At 38.1% G+C, this 25141-nt stretch overlaps 1 protein-coding gene across 36 annotated transcripts in view; it reads left to right on the forward strand.

Annotated features, from left to right (window-relative positions):
* Positions 1–25141, forward strand: part of CADPS (calcium dependent secretion activator) — a 312099-nt gene that overhangs the window by 222139 nt on the left and 64819 nt on the right. For 14 of the 36 annotated variants that reach the window (XM_075574749.1, XM_075574750.1, XM_075574757.1 and 11 more), the window contains 4 exons: positions 4915–5021; positions 10242–10398; positions 13455–13596; positions 24188–24331. In XM_075574749.1, the coding sequence (XP_075430864.1) occupies positions 4915–5021; positions 10242–10398; positions 13455–13596; positions 24188–24331 (550 nt within the window). Of the gene's footprint in view, positions 1–2988; positions 3091–4914; positions 5022–10241; positions 10399–13454; positions 13597–24187; positions 24332–25141 lie in introns of all 36 variants that reach the window. The other 22 variants (XM_075574740.1, XM_075574739.1, XM_075574744.1 and 19 more) reach the window with 3 other exon arrangements.

Here is a 25141-nt window from a genome sequence, read left to right on the forward strand (position 1 = left end):
AAATCCTGGTGACTACTCTATGTTGTATTAATACATTTTTTATATGCAGTAATTATGCTATGGAGCTGGCGCTTCTTTTCTGTTTTGTTGGTTTCTATGTGATCAGGCTAGATCACTTAAGAAGCTTTAGCCTACTCCATAACGGACTGTCTTCTGGAACTGGACATTTCATCATAGCATCTATTGGGACTTTGATTTAATATAATCACTTTCTACATTACACATTAATTTTATAAATGTATTATCATCACTTTCACAATGCTACACAACTGTTTATTATTCACTTATATCAAATCTTTATCCCTAATCACCACACAATCACACAAAGTTAGCGCTACTATTTGTTTGCGTTTATATATATATATATATACACACAAACAAATAGTAGCGCTAACTTTGTGTGATTGTATACATATAGGGAAGGGTGTTCCTCGCAGCAACAATGCAGGAAGAACGATACAGCACACAAGTGTAAATCAAGAAAATCTGTATTCAAGGTAAGTGGCACAAAACACTTGTGTGCTGTCTCGTTCTTCCTGCATTGCTGCTGCTGCTGCTGCATTTCTGTTGCGAGGAACACCCTTCCCTCTGATTGTTTCTAAGGGACATGCACCTAGCATTTACTACCTACACGTGGGTGCCAACTGCTCCTTTTGGTCATTGTATACATATATACTGTATACACATATACAGCTCAACCCCATTATAGCGCGATCTGCTTATAACGCGGGCTGAGCTTGGCTCCCAAACATCACCTTTGTTTCCCCGGCCGCCTGCACCACCATGTTGAGGACGCGACCCAGCTCCTCACGTGGCGCCACGCGAATGACGTCGTGTGTAGGTGTGTGTATCTGTGTCTCTGTGTGTCTGTCTCTGTGTGTCCCCGTTACCAATAAAGGTTTGAATAGATGTTTAAAAAAAAAAAAGCAAACATCTATTCAAAGCTTTATTGGTAACGGAGACGGACACACGGACACACACACGGACACACAGACAAACACACCACCCCTCCGCGATGGCTGAACCATGGTGTCGGATCCCCTGCACCCTGCTCCGGGTAAGTCCTGATCACGACAGCCATTTTTTTTTCCGCGATCCCGGTTATAACACGGTCTCATTATGTGGACCCCGAGCACCGCGTTGTAATGGGATCCAGCTGTATATTCAAGGGAACACGTTTTAAAATGACTGTAATAATTCACTCTAAAATCAAAAGATTACATATATTCCTTACAAGCAAACCTAACCAGTTAGACATCAGACTGACTTAACTGACTTAATGATATGCTTGTTTCTGTGTGCATTGTGAAGAGAAGACTATTTTCATTTTTAAAATCATTTTGCTTTGCTGATATTGTAAATTATATGACAGATGGGTCAGATTCTGATCGCTGTGTTCTAACATTTGGAATAGCAAGTAACATATTTGATGGAGCTGGCATGATTTTACGCTGTTTGACTCAATCCACAATATGAGAGCCACTAGTATTTCCCTTTGAAAATAATTAAAGGAGCTGGAAACAATTAGAAAGCACACATTTTGAAAAGTGACAGATGTTATACATGTTTAAATTAGACAAAAGGACATAAGAATAATTCATGGGTCACTTTAGCAAATGCTGTAGCTTTATCATCTGATTTGTAAGCCAATATGAAAAATAAAAATGGAATACCCTAGTCCTTTAGCAGTAGGGCAAAAAAGTATACACTACACTAAAAACTGAATAAAACCTTTATTTCTAAATGACAAGGAAATAGACAGACATTATTTTTTTGTTCTATGTGATAAAAGATGATGGGCTTTTTTTTCCTACGATACAGAGTTATTTATCAATACCTAGGAGTTCTTCCCTTGCAAAAATGATACACTGTATGCAATCCTTATGTCTAGGCTTACATAGGTATGATATCTTTGTCATGTTTGAGGGATTGCTACTAACCCAAGAAGAACAATAGAAAACAAATCCTGTACTTATTTTTAATCTGAGGAGCTACGTTAATAGTTTTAGATTGGCACTAACGGTGTCATTTTAAAGTAGCTGTAATACAGTCTAAATTGAACATTGGTTGAACTCGATAGACCTTTTTGGTCTTGGATGACCTTGGATGGGTCGTTTTTCAACCTCATCTACTACGTAACTATGTAACAGTATGTATTTATGTGACAGGAAGCATCGGGTCTCTTGGTGTGTAACTGCAGTATGCAGATAGTACAATAATCCTTTTTCTGACAGGAGCCAGCAACACATTTCAGAGCAGTGCGTTACTAGGCCCTCTGTCAACTAAGGCGCTAAATAATAAAAAATATCAAGTATGATGTGCCAATTCCAATGTGGGTGTGATGTGCCAGTATTTGGGAAGCATAATCACTCAGGAGATTCTTTCCAGCAACATTGGAGTTACTGACTTAATCAACAGCAAGGGATTTGCCGGTGGAAATCCCTCTCCCTGCCAGTGAAACCCTGGGATGGAGAAACTTTTGATAGCGTGACTGCAGCTCCAGTTTCTGGAGAGGCAGCGGAAATCATTTGCGCAGAGACAATCCTAGGGTATTGATAAATAAATCCACTTAAGTTCCTGTTTGTCCAATTGTTATGTTGTAACAATGTACTGTGAGCAGTACTGGTGTAAATGTTCACAATAAAGCTTTTATTAAGATATAGTTTCAGTTGTATGGAAAACTATATCTGCTTGTTTAGTTTCTGCAATCCAGTTTTACACCATTAATGTCTAGTATTCAGACACCTAGTATACTGTATGTTTTGTTCTATTAGTAGCCTACTACATGTAAACTACTAATAGTAATTTGTCTCTAAAAAGTAGTGTAGTAAGTGTATTATTATTATTAACTGTGTTAGCAAACTGCAATTTCATTTATTTTATCATTTCTACTTTCTTTTCTTTGAACCGTTTCCTCTTGTCATCTTTGTATATAAAATCACACGCCTCCTTCCTTTTTACTGTCTCTTCTCTACCATGCATGACCAGCCCATCGACCTAAGCCAAAACCATCGCCTGTGCCTCCACCCATACAAACGCAGGCTAACATGTTAAATCAGAGGCTCAAAGGCATGCCTAGGCCAATACCAAGTACTGTAATGACTTCCTTTATTTAACAATATGTATAGTTTAGTCTTTTTCCCTTTACCCCAACTCTTCAATGCCAGAAGGACCCACAATGCATTGCAGTGCAGAGCAATGCATTGCTGACTCCTTCCAGCTATTTGGGAGGTAACTTAGTTTAGTTATTATGTAGGCTCAGAGCACTTTATTTCAATATGTCCATTTTTTTGTCTAGCAATGTCTGGCACATCCAACATCTCCAAATATGAATGTCAGCACAAAATAACATCGTTGTTACATAACATTTTGCATGATAATATTAATGTTTATGAGTTTCCGAACAATGTCTGAACTGGTTTCTTAATATATTGTACACTTTTGTTTTGTCAGTGCTCCAGCTGTTAGTATGAGTTTGGAAATGCTTATCAGTACTTGGAATATTGTATCTAATCCACTGAGATTCCTTCTAGGCAATGTACTGCAAAAGCTATGTACAGTAGGTTTTGAAATTTGGCATTCGGTGGAAATTTGCCCAGGCAAGTGATGGAGTATTCACATTGCAAGAGTCACCCGCAAATCGCTCAGCCCTTATGCATCATTCTAGGGCAGGGCTGCTCAACTCCAGTCCTTAAGCCCTCCCAGCAGGTCAGGTTTTCAGCATATCCCAGCTTCAGCACAGGTGGCTCAATCAGACTGCGCCTCTGATTGAGCCACCTGTGCTGACGCAGGGATTGATTGAGCCACCGGTGCTTAAGCAGGGACTGATTGAGCTACCTGTGCTGAAGCAGGGTCTGATTATGCCACATGTGCTGAAGCAGGGATATCCTGAAAACCTGACCTGTTGGCGGGTCTTGAAGACTGGAGTTGAGTACCACTGTCCTAGCGTACCTCGATGCTGCTCATTTACATACAAAGTGATGACGTCACCAGAATATTCATGGGAAAAAGTTTGGGGCAAGATAGAAATAATCTTTATCTTGCTCTAATTTATTTGTTCTACGAGCCTTCTTAATTTACACTAGATCATAAACTCAGACATGATGTTTCTGTGACAATGACGCAGCCAAAGTAATTATTTGGAAAGCGATAAATCAATATTCCATGGAAGACTTGCAGACTAGGCTCAGAGAGTTTCTTGACCCAACACTTTTGTGTCCCATAATATATGTGTTCTAGTTTTTTTTAAATTAATTAGATTTTATAATGGTCTCATCCTGGTCAATAATTACCCAGTCATTAATATTATGCATCATTTAAAGCCTTTAATTTCTCCTGTGGTCTGAACTCCACCAACCGGAAGATTTAGGCCAAATCATGCCCTCTTTTCAGAGTTAACTAGCTAAATATGTAATTTATATATATATATATATTTATATATATTTATATATATATATTTCATTTATATATATATAAATATTTATATATATATTGATTTATATGAGATAGCTATTTCTTCATTATCTTCCCTTCCAGACAATTAAAAATGTGATCTTCCTTCTTACCCTGGCATTTTCACACAAAAATTCCACCTGTTCTCCCAAAAAATGAACGAGTGATATTCTTGAAAAAAATCAAATCTCTCGCAAAAATTTAGAAGTACAAAATATGTTTGTTAATAGTGAGATGTTTGTGGACAAAGCAACGTTCCTTTTTTACGTGGGGGAATGCCAAGCTGGAGCACTGTTTTTGTAGTTTAACAAAGAATGTGATTTCATGGTTTGTTCAATACTAATTATTTAGCACTTCAATCTTGCATGAACTTATTAAGTTTTCAAATATGAACAATCACAGTAGATACTATCCATATACTCTACTTACGCTCTTGTACTAACTCACATTCTTGTACTTCAGAAAATGTAGGGCGATTAGTAACTCCGGCCAAAAAGCTAGAAGATACAATACGTCTCGCGGAACTTGTAATCGAAGTTCTTCAACAGAATGAGGAACATCACGCAGAGGTGAGAAACTCTTCCTTCTGCACCATTATCTACTTTTATAGTAATAACAGCAACTTTGTTTCATATAGCGGTTGGGACTTCACAATTACAGTATAGCGAGCGGTATGTTACAGACACAGTCCCTGCCCATTTGAGCTTACAATCTATGCTTTGGGTGCCTGAGAGAGGTAGAGTGACTTGCTCAAGGTCACAAGGAGCTGACACCAGGAATTGAACCAGGACTCCCCTGACTCAGTGTCGTCGTTTATAGAGTGAGCGCCTTTGCTCACTGTGTCACTCCTTCTCCAGTAATTCTGTCACCTCTGATTGTGAGGATGGAGACTTCCAGGCTGCCTTACTAGCTCATGGGTTTCGCAGAAGCAGAGTTTCTTTGTGATGAAGAAAACCTTTCATTGAGCTGTATGAAAGCGCACGAGAGGGAAACGGTTGCAGTTGCTGAGGTTTCAATACTTGAATAATTAAGTATGTGCTTGTTGTCTTGGAAAAAGTCTACAAATAAATAATATGCCTGAATAGTGTTTGGTTTCCCTTTGTAGGGATCCGTAGGTAGAAAAATATATATATCTTATCATTACTAATACATTTCAGAGATAGAAAACATTGTAATTATTTACCATAAATGATAGGAATATCAATTTCACATTATTTATAATTATTAATATTATTTATTTTTAACAACCAATGATAATGAAAGATGGCACACTTTTGATGAAATAAGAAATATAAGACTCTTTACAGACTCTAATACAGCTCAACCCCGTAATAACGCGATCCGTTACAACGCAAATCCGCTTATAACGCGATGCAAGCGTGACTCCCAATTTCCGTATTTATGAATACTTTACAGCACGATTGTTGGTATCTTAAATACTTTATTGTACAATGCATACAATTGCACATTATTTCTAACGCGATCCGCTTAAAACGCGATGTGATTCTTTGGACCCCAAGCAAAGCGTTATAAGGGGGTTGAGCTGTATTTGTTTTCAAAATACAAACGATTCACTGAGCCATTTACATTCATTTTTTTGCTAATAAAATAGCCCTCAATCTCTTTCACCTAGAAACAATGTAATTATTCTGATCCACTGAATTTATGGATATTTGATCTCCTTTGAAGCATATTTTATTGAATATTTTGTATATTATCACTTGAAAGTTCACCTTTCTTTAATACATTTTCCTCTCTACCTGTTAATAACAACGTTTATTTCACCTTTTTGGGGGGAGGGGGTTAAACTTTTATTTTGATTCCCATTATCAAATATTACAATTAGAATTTATGACTTCAAAACACCAAGTCAATGATTTTATCAATATAAAGTATCATCAACTTTTTTTCTAATGCACAGTAAGTCCAAAAGTCCCAACTAATGCCTGATTGCATATTTAAATTTCCTCCCTGTTTTTCTACTGTTCATTCTATCTTGGATGATCCTGGCAGGGGAAAGAGGTATGTGGCTAAACTTGACAAACTGAGTCACCTGCTGTCATATTTCGTGCATGTCCTTCATGTTTCTGATGGGATTTTACCTTTTTTACCTCCTCCGTAGCTTTTAATTAAAGCAATGTAGCAGCAACCTCACATAAACTGCTTGTGAAATTTGTTACCCTGCACAGTTCAAGTGTACGATGGTAATCCAGTCTGTGCATGTAGCAATGGGTGTGTTTTAGAAGCATTGCAGCTAAATCCCAGCACATCCTAACCTTCCTCCGATCTTTCCTCAACCTACTGTATTACCCATGTCAGTCTGTAGTAAACTTCATGTGTAACACAGCAATAGTAACTATTAGCATGTTCGGCTAAACTCGTCTGAATTGTTTAAACATAGTTGGGATGTAAATTCTCTCCCAACCTGGGTTTATACAACACATAACAGAATACATTAAAACTCTGGTTTATTAATATCAGGCAGTCAAAACGTGTTTCTACAAAATGTATTATTTCTGGTTTTGGGTTTGGATTTCTAAGAAATGCTGGGAAAAAACTCTAAGCATAATTTTTCAAAAGATTTTGCATTGTTTTCTGTGCGCACCTGAAATGTTTGCCCAGTATATATATATATATATATATATATATATATATATATATATATATATATATATAATCAAAAAATAAATAGATGATACCGTTCTTTGGCTAACGAAATGCTTTTATTTGTGCGAGCTTTCGAGATAAATATATATATATATGGGAAGTTTGGATTTTATTGAACCCGCTAACCAGCACATTCTTAGTAATTATTAGCATTTATTAAATTGGAGACTTTACATTTTTTGGTTCAGTCATAATTATTAACTTTGATCACACTTTGTAATTATTTTATGATTTTGGTTTAAAAAAAAAAAAAAAAGACATGTTTAGTCCAATATATGTCTTTTTATATACCTCTGTTTGTGTGGAATATAATGTCTAACTTCATATGATCTATCATTGGTAGCATACTGAGCTACTGTATAGTGTAGCTTACTTAGGAAGTGAAGATATGTCCTAAATGTCAATGACAGAATCTTCTATATAGTTTTCATATTAATTAATTTATTTACATTAAGTGAGGAAGATGAGTACATGAATTCTCTCAAATAGTGCCATGCTGCTGTGTTGGTGCTGTGTTTTTCTGCAATGTTTTAAATATAATCTCATTTTTTTCAACAAGTATTTGATACAGTTTTAATATTTGTAACATTTGATGAAATCTACTCTGTTAAGAACACGATTACCAAGAAGCATTTCATCTTGTTTTAAGTAGTTCAAAGTTCTACTGTTCCAAGAGAATGTGGATTTGTTCTAGGTTTGAGGCCTTTTAGGGAACAAACATAGTTATTCACAGATGAACCATTAGTGAACCCTTAAAGAAGAAACCTAAGAGTACAACAGACTGCCATAAATCTTCTTTTCAAGTGATTTATTAGCATTTTCAAACATGACTTGATGGTGTAATATGGTGAATATATGACATAATAAATGAAAACCAAATGTAAATATACTGTATTTGGGGGAAAAGGAGTCTTGTCACAAAGCAGTGGGCATATTCATTGGAATTTCAAATGTCATTCAGCTCCCTGATGCTGAGTATATTTTTATCTGGTTTTCTTAAATGTGCCATACATTCGTCCCATGAAAAGTAAAATATAAAAACATTTTCACATATGTTTTTTTATTTCTTGGCTCAAATGATCCAGTGAGTAATATTGCATTGCTAGTAATACACAAATACTACAAACCCAATGCATTGGGTCACTTTGACGTTTTGCTTTGGACACTGAATTAAGCATGGCATAAAAAAATGTTAGGATTCAAAATGAAGACCCAGAATAAGCACCAGATAAAATTACTTTTGACATAGTTTTCTGTTATCAGATAGCAAATTCTAGACCGAAAAGCATGATATCTTCTAGGGCTGGAATGTTCCTACACTTTCTATCAAGCTCTCCTTGCCATTGTCTGTCTTCCAAAATGGGGTGCAACGCAGAATAGATAGTAAATATCCTGCCATGAGAGCAAATGCATGGAAATTGGAGATATCCATGACTGGTTGAATGTATTCTTTGCTCTCTTGCTATGACACTGGTGCCAGCACATACATACATGTATACATGTTTAATGTCATGCTCAAAGAATTGTCATTGAATGGATCACATACTGGCAAATCCATTACCTAAACAGTTAATGTAACTGTATCACAGAGACCTGGGGTTATCTCAAAACTGCTGTAATGGGCTCAAAAGTAACTTAACTTAGTTAATGTTGAGTTTTGAGCAGTTTAAGCTGGTTATTGTCAGTCTAATGTTCTCATTAGATCTTCATTGCCTGTCTCCAGATCCGTTTGGTTGAAGTGCAAAAACATCAGGCAGTCTGAGCTGCTAGGAGGTATCCTGGGGGTGTACTGTATGTTTAAATCTGATTTATACATAGAGTATATCATACAAATATATAATAGAAATGTTGACATTTAACTGGCTTGTGTGCATCAATAATGGATGGATAGATAGATGATCGATCAATCTCATATAAATAAGTAGTCTGATAGGTCGAGGATATTCAAGAATCTTAAAACAAGAGCATTTTATTTAAATATAGAAATATACTTTAATTGATGGGTGCAATTTACAGGTAAGTGAACAGATCTAGTAAGTGGGTTTGATATTTGAGAAGTAGCTCTTTAGTTAAATACGTACTCTTGAAAATATCACTGTAAAATATGAGAAAAATAAAAACAGAAATGCAAGGTAGGCATAATACCGTACTTGTTTTTGCAGTACATGGGGAGATAACAGCTGAATAGCTGAATAGCAGAATATGTAACTGTTCAGATGTTTTCTTTTTCTTTGTAACGCATTCAATTTATTTTACGCCAGAATGAAGGAATTTTTGGTTCTCGTCCTAGCCATATCATTGAATAAAACTACAATATATTTTTGTACAAATGTCTAATTGCAAGATGAATGCAGAAGGACATATGAAGAGTACCACCCATATTGCATGTTTTTCTCAGTAATAACTACAAAACACGCATGCGTATGACATACATTCACATCTCTGCTGTGTATGATGTGAATGTCACTCCAGTAAAGATACATTGTAAATTAAATTTACAAGTCCCCTGGGCATGAACTTGAGTTACTTCACTGACAATTTAGGGTTTTTAATATTAAAAATCTTAACGTTATTTTTGCTCTCTATTGTAGACATATGTAAAAATATTCTCATCTTAATCCCCGTGTCTTAAATATACAAGCATCTTTTCAAACATGTCTTACCATAAAAATGTACACATTATTGACAAACATAGCAGCAAATATTATTGCTAACAATAATGTGAATATCTGCATTTAAAGACTAAAAAAATTCAGTGAAGAAACTCCACGTGAACTCCCAAATTACAGTAATGCGGAGTGAGAACTAGTTACCTATATACAGTCAGAGCATGCTCTCAGATGACATGAGAGTTATTGTAAATTGAACAGATTTATTTCCCCTATTGAAAATGACATTCTACACCGTCAAGATATGCGAGCTTAGTACTAAAGAGGTAATCATTTTTTTCTTAATTTGCCTCCGTACTGTAGTCTGATTCCATCCCACTGTTCTCTTTACAATAAATTAGCTTCCCATGGAGTTCAACTTTGTGTGAGAAAAAAAAAATCCCAGAGAAAAATCCTCTGTAGGTTAAGGTTTGACTCATTTTGTTCTTCCTCTCTCTTTTACTACGTTTGAAGGCCTTTGCTTGGTGGTCTGACTTAATGGTAGAACACGCGGAGACATTTCTTTCACTCTTTGCTGTGGACATGGATGCTGCCTTAGAGGTTCAACCGCCTGACACTTGGGACAGCTTTCCCCTGTTCCAGCTCCTAAATGATTTCCTCCGCAGTGACTGTATGTATCTTGTTAGAATATTTTCCATTTTTGCTGGGATGTATAATCAGTTAAGGGTATCCATATAACAAACGATAAAAAAGCCAGAGTTCTACATCCAATATGACACAACATTTAGTTACATACTTATCTGTTTTTTCTTTTCGCCAGTGAGGGCCCCTTTAGCTCAATTCTTTGGCCCAAGCATTTTAAGCCTACAACTGCGTCACAGTATCCCCTCTCCTGCAAGTCCTAACACTACCAGGAAAAGCTCTCCTAACCTCTCTGATGGATGGAGAAATCTTAATAGGCTGACCATTCACAGGTGCACAACAAGATCTGGTATTTAAAAGTGGGATGTGTGGGCTCAGAACCAGGGAGGAGGTGTCACTAACCACCACTCCCTTTGACACGAATATATATATGGTGTGGTGGTTTAAGGCCTTACCTTGCAGGGGTTGTGTGTTATGGTGTCCATATACAATTGTAAAATATAATGCAACACAAATATTACCCTCTATGATTACACTTGGTGTAAAAATGAAACAAGCCAGTGGTCCCAACCCAGACGAAAGCCACTGTGTAGCATTGGAGGAGCGAGAAATGAGAAGGGCGCTCTGTGTGCAGAAGGGAGGAAGAGTCAGTGGGGGGAGATATTAATATAGATAATGAGAAGGGTGGTTTCTAGCAATAGCAAGAAAAAAAGGTAAGTGCCGATGCCATTCAAAGGGTTTATTGCAGAACTCCCGTAGGATTGAGTGAAAATCCTTTAACTCTTCTCCAAAAAGATTCGGATTAAAGAGATAAGCAATGGCCATTAATTTGGAGGGTTTTCTGTTTCTCTTATTTGCCTGAGTGATCTACATTTTATGGAAAGCAAACATATTTTACAGTTGATGGTACTGACCCCAGGTGTATGTGAACATTGAAAAACCCAATCTTAGCAACCCAACAAATTTAGGTATATTAGTAAGAACAGCCTGTTGACAAGAAAATATGGTTTGAAGCCACTAAATTGTTGCTATTTAGATGAGCTTCAACTTACAGTACATGACGATGAGTTGAATCTGGTAGAGAAGGACTTTCAATGGGTTAATTGTGAAATCCATGTCTATAGATAAGCCAATAGGAACTGCATTCAGCAATGTCTAACTGGTACACTCACTTGACTACCGAGTGTATCTTATATCAGGGGTTCTCAACTCCAGCCCTCAAGTTCCCCCAACAGGTCAGGTCTTAAAGATAACCCTGCTTCAGCACAGGTGGGTGAATCAGTGGCTCAAACTGAGCCACTGATTGAGCCACCTGTGCGGAAGCAGTGATATCCTGAATACCTGGCCTGTTGGGGGGTTTTGAGGACTGGAGTTGAGAACTCTTGTCTTATAAGTATCACTGCCATAGGTTGGCATTCTTTCAAGTATTCATTTCCATACAATTACTACAAGCATCTTCAAGTTGCAGCGAATACGCATGTTTTTTTTTTTTAAAGACTTTCATTCACATACTACATATAAAAACATATATTGTTAACTGCCCGATTGTAGTACTGTATGTGTGAGGTCGCTGATAGAGGCCACCATGCACAAATTGCTGGATTCGAAACAGAGGATCCGCCTTTCTCCTAAGCAACTCCATCTGCTAGACTGATAGGAAAGCGAAGGACTCTGGGTAATATTTGCTGCTGAGAGACCTCAGCCATCTGCTAATCTAAAGATAATTTGCTGCCTTTTGCCTGCTGTCTTGTAGGTATCATAAGCCAATTATCAAAAGCTTTGCTTTTTTTCTCCCCTAAATATGTCCAATTTAAATGATTTGTTAAATGATGCCTTGCATTACGTACTGAAAAATAGAATTGGTTTATTACAACAAAACACATCTGTGACTTTTCAGGATTCGTACCCTGATTTACTTAATATTTCACACTTTCAATGTTGATTATGTAAATGGGGTTCCAAAATAAAAATGTGCCTTGCAAGTTAACCGCACTGCTAGCATGTTAATTATTGTAATAAAATAATACTTAACAAATGGACTTTTACCAGAATTAATACCATGTTACCAACCCCGTTGTGCTCTTTGTATAGTACATACTGCATATTCTTAAAATGCAATATATTATTTATAACACTAAATAACACGCAAATAAGAAAGACCGTGTATAAACTGCTAACCTCTCTTTCGTTTCATTGTCCAAAAGGTTAAACAAGTAGATTGATATTCGGGCCCAAATTGACTAAACAGTGCTAACCCATAAGACAGCTTCCCACTCTGGAAGACGCCAGGGGGCCGATGTTTCAAAGTCTCCCCGGCTGCAAAAGTGGCGCAGAACCGGAGACCCAAAAATGCATCAAATTCATCAAAGCAAAAATACAGATGTTTCCACTTTTGCAGCTGGAGCACTTCAATACATCAGCCGTCTTCATGGCCCATTCAAGTAGATAGGAAGGTGTCTTCTGTAATAGTGCTGATTAGTAAATATAGCCCATTGTAATCATACAGTGATATGTGGCCCATGTTTACTAAGCACTGCTACTCCATCAGACACATTCTGCTGCTGGGAGGTGTGACAAGACAAGATTGTTTCGGGAAATAATGGCTTTTTAAAATCTATGTATCCTTTCTCTTCCATGACTGAGATGTGAACTGGGTTCTGCCACTTCCAGTGATATACTAAAGTGTCCCGGTCCCAAAGTGGGTGCAAAAAATGGCACCACATTTATCAAAGCAAAAACTCCCATGGTTTGCAATGGGATGCCTTTTCCTTGCTGAATATGCCTGTGTTTTCTGCAGTGCTTTGTCCTACATTTACAGCCGGGAGATTTTAGGAAATTTACCCACCCCGTGTTGCTCTATTTACTGTGCAACTGTTATTATTATGTTCTAATTATACAATTAAGGTACACCCAAAAGAGTGAGGTTGTTTGAATACATCAAGACAATTTGTTTCATTCATTCAGTTTTTCTAATGTTCTTCTGCATATTCACATTGTTGTTCCTTTAGAGAAATGTCATTGTTTTTGTGTATTAACAATATGTGAAGCATAATTAACAATCTTCTGATATGCTTATGATTCTAGATAATTTATGCAATGGAAAGTTCCACAAACACCTCCAAGACCTGTTTGCTCCACTTGTTGTCAGATATGTCGACCTCATGGAATCCTCAATTGCTCAATCAATTCACAGGGGCTTTGAGCGTGAATCATGGGAGCCAGTAAAGTAAGAAAACCTTTGATACAATCGGAGTTTGGTAGCAGATGGATGGAGGCGCTGCCGAATGGATAGAACCATTCTAGATTATAACTAGCACATGCTCACCATTCCTTAGTTTGCTGCTAATTGTATAATCATTGTGATTTGTTTTATTTTTTTTGTTAGCAACAACCTACGTGACAAAATGATTTGGGATGTAGGCATTTGAGACTCTATATCAGGGGTCTCAAACTCAGTCCTCAAGAGCCACCAACAGACGAACTTCTATGATATCCCTGCTTCAGCACAGGTGGCCCACCTGTGCTGAAGCAGGGATATCCATAAAAGCTGGCATGTTGGTGCCCCTTGAGGACTGAGTTTGAAACCCCTGCTCTATATTTAGAAATGTGAAAAAAAAGAGTGTACACTTCTATTATGTATTACAAAACATTTCACTGTGTCCAACTGAATTGTACACCTTGATGGCTGAACATGTCTTAGATTCACCTGTTCATCTCACTCTTTGTTATGCATTTAAGCAATGTTGGGTTTTCAATCAGTGTGCATCAATATTTGTCATTTTGAAATGGCTGTTTGTAAAAGCAGTCTGTAATCAACTGATTTGTGCAACGACGCTTGCTCTGGAAACAGAATTCTGCATGGTGGTATATATATGTTACCAATCTCGAGTGGAGCTCTGCTGTGAAAGGTAGTCATTTGATTAATTCAGTTCCTTCGACCTAATGATTGCTTTGCTACCGCTAATCGCTTCTCTCAACAACAACATGAGTTGGACTGTGAAAGCTTCTACTAGTCTGTAGCCATGAAAAAAAAGTAATATATTCAAAATCTGCAGCAAAAAAGTGTGAAATCAAGTATGAATTTGACAGTGTTAGCTATACACCAACTTTATTTTCAGTGGTGTGATCTACAAAATATGTCAAATATACATGAATCCTTTCAGTGTTAGAATCTGCAGAGATGCAGAACTAAAGAACCAGAAGTTATATATATATATATATATATATATATATATATATATATATATATATATATATATATACATGTAGAGGTATCAGTACCGTGTTAGCCGAGCTTCAATAATCAAAAAATAAATAGATGATACCGTTCTGTGGCTAACGAAATGCTTTTATTTGTGCGAGCTTTCGAGATACACTGATTTCTTCTTCCGGCGATGTTACAATGCTTCATTCATTGTAACATCGCCGGAAGAAGAAATCAGTGTATCTCGAAAGCTCGCACAAATAAAAGCATTTCGTTAGCCACAGAACGGTATCATCTATTTATTTTTTGATTATATATATATATATATATATATATATATATATATATAATCAGTGACAGACAGACTTACTAGACAGTGCCCAGTCATAAGGCATCTTATGGCCCAATAAAGAAACAATCCAAGCATGCGATTTTTGGGGGCAATTTTTTGTTATTTTTAACATAGAATTGATGCAGGGGGTCATTGATGTGAATGGTAGATTAGCATCTGATAGCTAATTGTGCTAAGGTGACATTTCTGTGACTTCAAGGTTTCTAATGCTGATAAATTCCAGCCTTGCAGGATTCAAACCTTTGCAGGAACATTCTGTTTATAGGTTATCGCCTTGACTATTCGGCCATGACTACACATGAAAGTCAAAGATTTATTTACTAAACATTGCTAATTATTAAAGATCTTAAAGGAACATATCCTTGATAATTAGCAATAGTATTCTTGAGAAAGCCTTGGCGAAACGCGTTGAATCCTGTCTTTGGAGGACCTGATATAATCTTGCTGGCAGCTAAGCAACCGTAGACGCCTCATCCATCAGGACGGTTGACATCACAGGAAGTGACGATCACCGGGGGAGACGGAGGTGGGCAGAGAACGGCAGAGTGACAGCGATCTCCACTGTTCTTCAAGTCCTCTCAATAGAATGTTATACATATTGAAAATGTGAGTGAAACGTGTCATTCTTGTGTCATACAATATACACTGATTGAGACACCATTGTGAGTCTCTCCTTTACCCCTTTGAGTGAATGCTGGATCCTTGTCACACATGACATACAAGACTGACAACATAGAAGTGGATTGGCCGCAGTGCTCCTATCAGAGAGAGATGTACAGTATCTCTGATCTGCCTTTATTATCATCCTAACTTTGTGAGTGGGACCAATATACTTTTTTATTATACACATTTTTTCCTACTGGCTACACCATTATTTGTATTTTTTATCTTCCATATCCACAACGAGATCTGTCAGCGCTCCCCTAATTTGGACAACTACACTATTTCGGGACCAGAGGACAGTCCACAAGGGTTTTTTGAGCTGCTGCACTTATACCTTTAAATCACACTTTTTTCACTATATTTGGTGAAGGTTACATAGATAGTAAAGGTTTTTTTGAATATTTTACTTAATCACTTTATTCTTAATATTTTGCACATTTGTATTGCACTTATATTGTTGGGTCATAGCACACGATATGTAATTTATTGCACGTTTGTAACTGATAGATACCCACTTTTATTTAGAAGCGCCCGGTTACACCCTTTGTTTTCTTGAATCTTAAAAGGCTGGACTTTTTCAGCATTAGAAAACTTGAAGCCACAAAAATGTGACCTTCGCAAACTTAGCTATCAGATGCCAATCACATCAGTGACCTCCAGGGACATCACGTGACTGGAAAGGAGAACCCCCAAAAGACACAATGTATTTGATGGTAACCGTGATCCATCTATCAGTAAGGAACCCTGGTAAACTCCTCCATATCTGCTACCTGAAAGCTCCGGCAGTTGAAGAAATTCCATAAACCATTATCGGAAACTGTATATTTCTTATAGTTTCATAATTCAAGAAAATTGGCAGTTTTTGTTTTAATCAGCAATATTGTTCTTTGCCCCTTAATACAGGTGTGCGCAAACTAGGGGCGCACAAGATTTATTGGGGGTGTGGGGGGGAGGTGAATGCTGCGGTTATAGAGGCCCCACGCTCTTCCCAAAGTCATTTAAATTAAATGCCTCGGGACCGCGCGCGAGGCCTCTGTAACTCACTTACCTTGAATCAGCCGGCTTCGGGCGACACATCGCCATGGCAACGTGGCGTCAAATTACGCAGAGAGTGGACACAATAAGTATATTTATTGTGTGCAAATAAAATTCATGTAAGAGAAATCCGAGCAAGATATTTATGAGAAGTTACATGAGAAACGTTATCCAATTTGTAGTGTTGTATTTGAGAAAGTTTTTTGGAGGCCATGCAACATATTTGTTTCCAGGCTTTGTTTTAACAAGACTTTAGCCACCAGACAATGCTTCGTTGCATGAACATATGGGCTCTATTCATGAGCTTATGTGTATTTAAATGACAAACGTGCATTTTCATTCTGTGCAAATAATCTTATTCCTGATTAACAAAACAAATGTAGGTAGCAAGTGACATGTTTGTGGATTTAGGCTTTTGTCATCCAGATAATAGTCCAAATTGAGTGACATTGTTTTTGGCTGTGGAAATCCGCTAGGTGTGACAAGACAAGAGGGACCGTTATCCATCAGGGATGCCAAGAAAGGTACATCTTTCAGTCGGTGTGCTTCTACCCAAGCTTGCAATACACTAACATGCAAAGCTTATAAATCTTGCTAGTGGATTAGTATACAGTAGGTAGTTAGATCAGGAGCTACGGGACTCTCTGCTCCATTTTTAAAGTGTATCACTTCTTTGTATCCTTACTGCTTCACCGAGTCAAATCCATAGGGTCATTGCAAACAGGAAGACTTGTGTTTTGTACAAACAAGTTATACGTGTTCACTAAAGTTTCTATATCAAGATGAGCACGTGGCAAAACAATTCTGTCTCAAATTGCATACCTGTTACTCACGTTTATAATCTACACATGGATATGGCAGATCAGCAGGGCAGACTTGGAAAATCACGGGGGGCAAATTGTCAGTGCGGGGGTCTCGCATTCCCACGGAGCCCCATCTGTGAGGCGGCAGTGGGACTAGAGGGAGCCCACTCGGGATCCTGACATGGTAGTCGGGCCCCAATGGAACTTAGTCCCGGCTTCCGATTTTCCGCCTGTGTGGGCTCCCTCCATCACCGCCGCCGTTCCCGCCCACAGGTGGGGTCCCGGGGGGAGAGCACGGGACCTCTGCATGAACCCCGTACCGATGGCACCGCCATCAAACTGGGCCCTGCAGATCCAAATGATCCATTTTTAGTAATATGCAAAAAAGGGCGAAATAGGAACGCAGAAATTGATATATCCCATTATCATATAAGCACTAAAAACCTCTTCCCTAATTAGCCCCAACCCCACATTGAATGCTGAAGCAAGTGTGGTGACATCTGAGCAAATTAGCTTCATAAGTCAAAATATTCCCATTCTCTCACCTTTCTTGCAAGATTTACCATCACATGATGAGAGGGAAATTTGAGGGAAGTGTTATGAATGATAGAAGAAATATATTTGCAATTACTTTTTTTTTTTTTTCATTCCTCTCCCATCTAGTATTGCATTAATGTAAGATATTTTAATGGTAACATAATTAAAAGCTGTTATCTGTGTGCTAAATAATTCAAAATGAAGATCAACAGAATGAGCCCAAATCTGTTTCTGAGACTTAATGAGATACAAAATATCTATAGTTTATTCAGATGCTATGTTATTAAAAAGTACTGCACACTCAAATATTTATACCCGGAGAGGCCAACTCCAGTCCTCAAGAGCCCCCAACAGATCAGGTTTTGAGGATATCACTGCTTCAGCACAGGTGACTCAATCAGTGGCTCAGTCAAAGACTGATTGAGCCACCTGTGCTGAAGCAGGGATATCCCCAATACCTGACCTGTTGGTGGCTCTTGAGGACGGGAATTGACCAGCCCTGATTTAGACGACTGTATGAGATGTGTTGTACATAGTTATGAAAAACAAAACATCAACATTAATTACACTGGTGAACAAGCATGGTGTGTCCTTAGTCAATCAAATCAAATAAGCTTTATTGGCGTGACAGAAAACAATTCAGTATTGCCAAAGCATGAATAACAGGGGGTAGGGAATAATGATTACATGGTACATGAATAACAGGGGGTAGGGAATAATGATTACATGGTACATGAATAACAGGGGGTAGGGAATAATGATTCCATGATACATGAATAACGGGGTAGGGAACAATGATTACACAGTACATGAATAACGGGGTAGGGAATAATGATTACATGGTACATGAATAACGGGGTAGGGAATAATGATTACATGGTACATGAATAACAGGGGTAGGGTATAATGATTACATGGTACATGAATAACACGGGGTAGGGTATAGTGATTACATGGTACATGAATAACACAGGGTAGGGTATAATGATTACATGGTACATGAATAACACAGGGTAGGGTATAATGATTACATGGTACATGAATAACACGGGGTAGGGTATAGTGATTACACAGTACATGACTAACACAGGGTAGGGTATAATGATTACATGGTACATGACTAACACAGAGTAGGTTATAATGATTACATGGTACATGAATAACACGGGGTAGGGTATAATGATTACATGGTACATGAATAACACGGGGTAGGGTATAGTGATTACATGGTACATGAATAACACAGGGTAGGGTATAATGATTACATGGTGCATGAATAACACGGGGTAGGGTATAATGATTACATGGTGCATGAATAACACGGGGTAGGGAATAATGATTACATGGTACATGAATAACGGGGTAGGGAATAATGATTACATGGTACATGAATAACAGGGGGTAGGGTATAATGATTACACAGTACATGAATAACGGGGTAGGGAATAATGATTACATGGTACATGAATAACGGGGTAGGGTATAATGATTACATGGTACATGAATAACAGGGGGAAGGGTATAATGATTACATGGTACATGAATAACGGGGTAGGGAATAATGATTACACAGTACATGAATAACGGGGTAGGGAATAATGATTACATGGTACATGAATAACGGGTAGGGTATAATGATTACATGGTACATGAATAACACGGGGTAGGGTATAGTGATTACATGGTACATGAATAACACAGGGTAGGGTATAATGATTACATGGTACATGAATAACACGGGGTAGGGTATAGTGATTACACAGTACATGACTAACACAGGGTAGGGTATAATGATTACATGGTACATGACTAACAGAGTAGGTTATAATGATTACATGGTACATGAATAACACGGGGTAGGGTATAATGATTACATGGTACATGAATAACACGGGGTAGGGTATAGTGATTACATGGTACCTGAATAACACGGGGAAGGGTATAATGATTACACAGTACATGACTAACACAGGGTAGGGTATAATGATTACACGGTACATGAATAACACGGGGTAGGGTATAATGATTACATGGTACATGAATAACACGGGGTAGGGTATAATGATTACATGGTACATGAATAACACGGGGTAGGGTATAACAATTACATGGTACATGAATAACGGGGTAGGGTATAATGATTACATGGCACATGAATAACACGGGGTAGGGTATAATGATTACATGGTACATGAATAACGGGGTAGGGTATAATGATTACATGGTACATGAATAACACGGGGTAGGGTATAATGATTACATGGTACATGACTAACACAGGGTAGGGTATAATGATTACATAGTACATGACTAACACAGGGTAGGGTATAATGATTACACAGTACATGAATAACACAGGGTAGGGTATAATGATTGCATGGTACATGAATAACACGTGGGTTAGGGTATAATGATTACACAGTACATGAATAACACAGGGGTTAGGGTATAATGGTTACACAGTACATGAATAACACGGGGAAGGGTATAATGATTACACAGTACATGGGTAACAGTAACACACAGGGATGTAGGGTTTAGTGGGCGTCTCTCGGCCTGTGACTGGTGCTGATATACAGTAGTGAGAAGCCAGTCCTGCCATGGTTTCATCTTCTCCTTGGAGGATCGTTATTTTTTTGTTTCCTTAGGCTTAGTCCCAAACCTGTTCTCCTGTGGGCAGGAGATCGCTGCTCAACTTCTTCTTCATCCTCTTCTGCTTGAGCTTCGCAGGTACAGATATTTCAGGACAAACACTGTGAAATACTCTGTTATAGATTCTTGCAGACACATTTTGGTCCAAGATGAGAACGATTTGTTTGTGCTGTTGTATACCTAGTAATTTCACTACAACACGCACATTGTTTGCATTTTGGTTGGCAAAGATGTAATTAGCTATTACATACGTTTGTATATTGTGATAATTAAAGAGATAACGTGGATTTGATGTGACGCTAAGAGCCTTATTCTTTAAACTTCAATAGTGACAATGAATATCTGGGAGATATTTCACTGTCACACTTTTATAGTCAACATTGCTTCAGATTTAATTTAATTGCAGACAATTTCAGTAGCAAGTGAGTTAATGCAACAAAAAAGGATTCTGGTTTAGTGCACCAAAAAAAAAATATATATAAAGTGCCTTAAAATCATATGCGAAGTTCAACTTGGCGGGATCCCTAAAAAGTCTGTCAATTTTGTTAGCGCAGAATTAAGTTGCTGTGTATCAACCCAAAAGGCATTTGATGCAACGTGGATGTTTCATTATACAGTATATATTAATAAATGATTTTCACACTATGGCTATTAGAAATAATATCACACTAATAATTAATATTTAGTAATACTAGTTATAAGTTAAAAAAAACCTGCAGAATTCTGTTTTAATGAAAATTGTTTCAATCCGATAATCAGCACGACACAATGTGTCAAAATTATTTTCAATTATGCGTCGTGTGTATGAACCCTTCATAAATATGACACACTTCTTTTTTTATAAAGGTTTGTACTACTTTTTAGCACTAAAATGTTTACTCGCAAAACTATATTAGAATATGATCTCAGGCTTCGAAGTCTCCTCCCGGCAAACCTGCTCCATATTTATCAAGGAAAAGGGTCTTTTGATAAATAACAGGATATTTGATTTAATTTTTGCTGCCGGGAGACTTTTATACATAACCTCCTTTATTTCTATTTGGATTTTGTTAATAAATGCCGTTATTTATATCGCTATATCTATCGTATAAAAACGCTTGCTATGAACCGCAGGTTGTATCATGTAGTCCAGGGGTAGCCAATTCCAGTCCCCAGTCAAAGACTGAGCCACTGAACCTGTGCTGAAGCAGGGATATTCTGAAAACCTGACCTGTGATAGATCATAGATATAGCGATATAAATAGCGACATTTGTTAACCAAATCCGAATAGAAATAAAGGAGGTTGTGTATAAAAGTCTCCCGGCAACCAAACTAAAAGCAAATATCCTGTTATTTATCAAAAGACCCTTTTCCTTGATAAATGTGGAGCAGGAACTGAAGCAGGGACTGAGTGAGCCACCTGTGCTAAAGCAGGGACTGATTGAGCCACCTGTGCTGAAGCAGGGATATCCTGAAAACCTGACCTGTTGGTAGCTCTTGAGGACTGGAGTTGGCCACCCCTGATAAAGTCATTACTAATTTCTCATCCTCATTTATGTTCACTTTCATTGCCCACCAGGGTGTCAATTCAAGTACACAGTGTTTGTGTCATATTACTCTGCAAAATCTGGTCATTCTAAGGGAGTTAGTGATTAAACTGCGACCGTGTCCATTGGCGCTCCATCTCACGGACACTTCCGCTGACTTCAACGGGGGGGGTTTCTGTGCGATAGACCGCATTTGTTGTTGGGAGAACTAGGGAAATGTGATACCCACAAAGTATGAAGTACTGCAGAGATTAGAATATAAAACAACAGAGAGACAGCCTGACAAAAATCAAGAGCCTAGATAAAGGAAAGTGACAAAATGGGAATATGATAGAAGAATAAAACAATACAAAAAATATACCGGTATATATAACTCAAAGTTCAGTACGATCAGTCTTGGGGTGCCAATGGACATGGCTACTGCATGTTGGGATCTGGTGCCCAGGTGTAGTAGCTACATAATCTTATTATTGGTTTTTTTCTATCAGGTAGAGGAGGCGTAACCCTCTACCGTTCCGTCGTCTCGAGTGCCGGAGAGGCTGTGGTACACTGGTGCCGCGGTCCCTCCATCACTCAAACGGTGAATGGGCAATTATTATCCCCCATAAGCGTATGTAGAAAATAGCATTTGGGGTCCAGTGACGCTCAATCAGAAGAAGACTTCCTTGGTCCTTTGATGCAAAAAGGGAGACGGTTAGGTGGTTAGGTGCCCTGTTGTGGGCTTAAAAAAGATGCAATTGAATATGTTTATTTATTTATTTATTTTTAAATACAGGATGAAAGCAGGGGAGGCTCCAGAGCTGAACCTCATTAGTTTCAGCTCTGGGCACCCCCTGATTTCGGAGATACCTCCGAAGATGGTGCCAGGTATCTCAATAGTTTTCAGCTTCCTCGTCACATTGGCCAATAGGAAGCTTCAGCGGATGATGTCACACCTTCCCATTGGCCGACAGGGCCTGGGAGCTTTGAAAAGCGGCCAGATAGTGAAGCCTGCAGTGGCTACCGTCACCCACTTCAGATGTAAGTATCTCCGGAAGCAGGGGGTCCCCAGAGCTGAAATTAATGGGGTTCAGCTCCGGAGAGCCCCAGCTTCAATCCTGTCTAAAATGTTAAAAATTAAGAAAGGAAGGAACTGGCTTGGATTGCCTCTAATGAATTGGGAGTGTTTAATCTCTTCTATCCAAGTGGCATTACAAATGTCACACTGTTGCTAACGCATCCATGCTACCTCTCTTGGAAGAGTATCCATTCCTGTGTGATTGATTCAGCCCTAGTCGGCACTACTGCAGTTTTATTAATAAACCCCTTGATGTTTCCAGAGAGATATTGATAATCATGTTAATTCCGTTCGAAATGTTAATGCTGCATTATTTTTTGCCAGTTACCTTTATGTCCCCCAAGAAGTCAAACAAATAGTCATAAACATACATAATATATTTGCAAAGCTGTGGGAGTTAACTGAAGCCAACATTACAATCATGCCAGACGCTTACAAAAATGATGCCATGGGTTTAAAACAAGTAAAATATGCTTTATAGTGCCATTGAATACAACTTTGCAGATGATGGTATTTTCGTGAAACATGTATACGTTTGTTAAATTGTGGTGTTTGTCAGTCTTTGTGTGTGTATATTGTGTGCGTTAAGTAACTGGCTTTTTATTCCAGAAAGCAGATTTACACATTAACGTCCCATGCTCATGCCTCTTTCTGAACTGGTTTGCTTTGGTTTTGTTTGACTACTGCAGGGGAGAGGCCAACTCCAGCCCTCAAGGGCCACCAACACGTCAAGTTTTAAGAATATCCTTGCTTCAGCACAGGTCGCCCGACCAGTGGCTCAGTCGAAGATTGAGCCGCCTGTGCTGAAGCAGGGGTATCCCGAAAGCCTGATCCGTGGGTGGCCCTTGAGGACTGGAGTTGGCAACCCTTGCATAATTGTCTTTTTGTGGACTTTTCCGATTTCTTTCTGATTGTCATGTGTTTCTGCAACATCTGCATTTGTCACTGTTATGGTATTTTTTTTCTTTTTGTCTGTTTCTTCCGCAGGAGTTTAACAAGTAATCTGCCCAATGTGAACCTACCAAATGTGAATCTCCCTAAAGTACCAGTTACCCTACCACTGCCAGTTACCCTCCCACAAATGCCTAACTTTTCCGCACCGTCATGGATGGCTGCTATATATGATTCTGAGTGTGTATTCAGTTCACATTAGATCTAATTTGAATATGCAGCAATCTTGGCATGAATGTGTATGAATTATTTATAACCGCTAAAACTACAAAAGCTAAACATATTGAGAAAACACAAAGATCACAGATTAGATCAGAATGACTCGTTTTTGGCATACAATGTTTATAAAGTCTAATTTTATTCAAACTCACAGGCTACACGCATTATTTCATCGATCTTAATCAAATATTCTATTCCTTTATTTGCATTTAGTGTGTATCAATAAATGTCCAGTGATAGGTCAAAAAGTTATGTCACAATAATACTAAGACATTCGCCTGTCCTTATGTAATATTGTTTTTTTAATAGGATAAAGTCCCATACATTGAGGCTAAATGCTATTGGTCAATTTAGTCAAACTAATGCTACAACCCAAGCAACGTTAGTCCTATATACAAAATATATCACATAGATTTTTATAAAACAAAATATTATTTTAAAGGAGTTTGCAAAAAATGCTTTGTGTCCACCATTGTCTGGCGTACAGTTACATTTCAGTATAAACTTAAAACAACATCAAATCTTAGCCATATTTGATTAGTTTGTCCTATACACTACATCAGGGCTGGCCAACTCCAGTCCTCAAAGGCCACCAACAGGTCAGGTCTTCAGGATATCCCTGCTTCAGCACAGGTGGCTGACTGAGCCACTGATTGAGCCACCTGTGCTGTAGCAGGGATATCCTGAAAACCTGACCTGTTGGTGGCCCTTGAGGACTGGAGTTGGCCTCCCCTACATGTACGATACATATTGGGCAAGTATAATAATGAA

This window comes from Ascaphus truei, chromosome 17, assembly GCF_040206685.1.
Source record: "Ascaphus truei isolate aAscTru1 chromosome 17, aAscTru1.hap1, whole genome shotgun sequence".
Taxonomy (NCBI): Eukaryota; Metazoa; Chordata; class Amphibia; order Anura; family Ascaphidae; genus Ascaphus; species Ascaphus truei.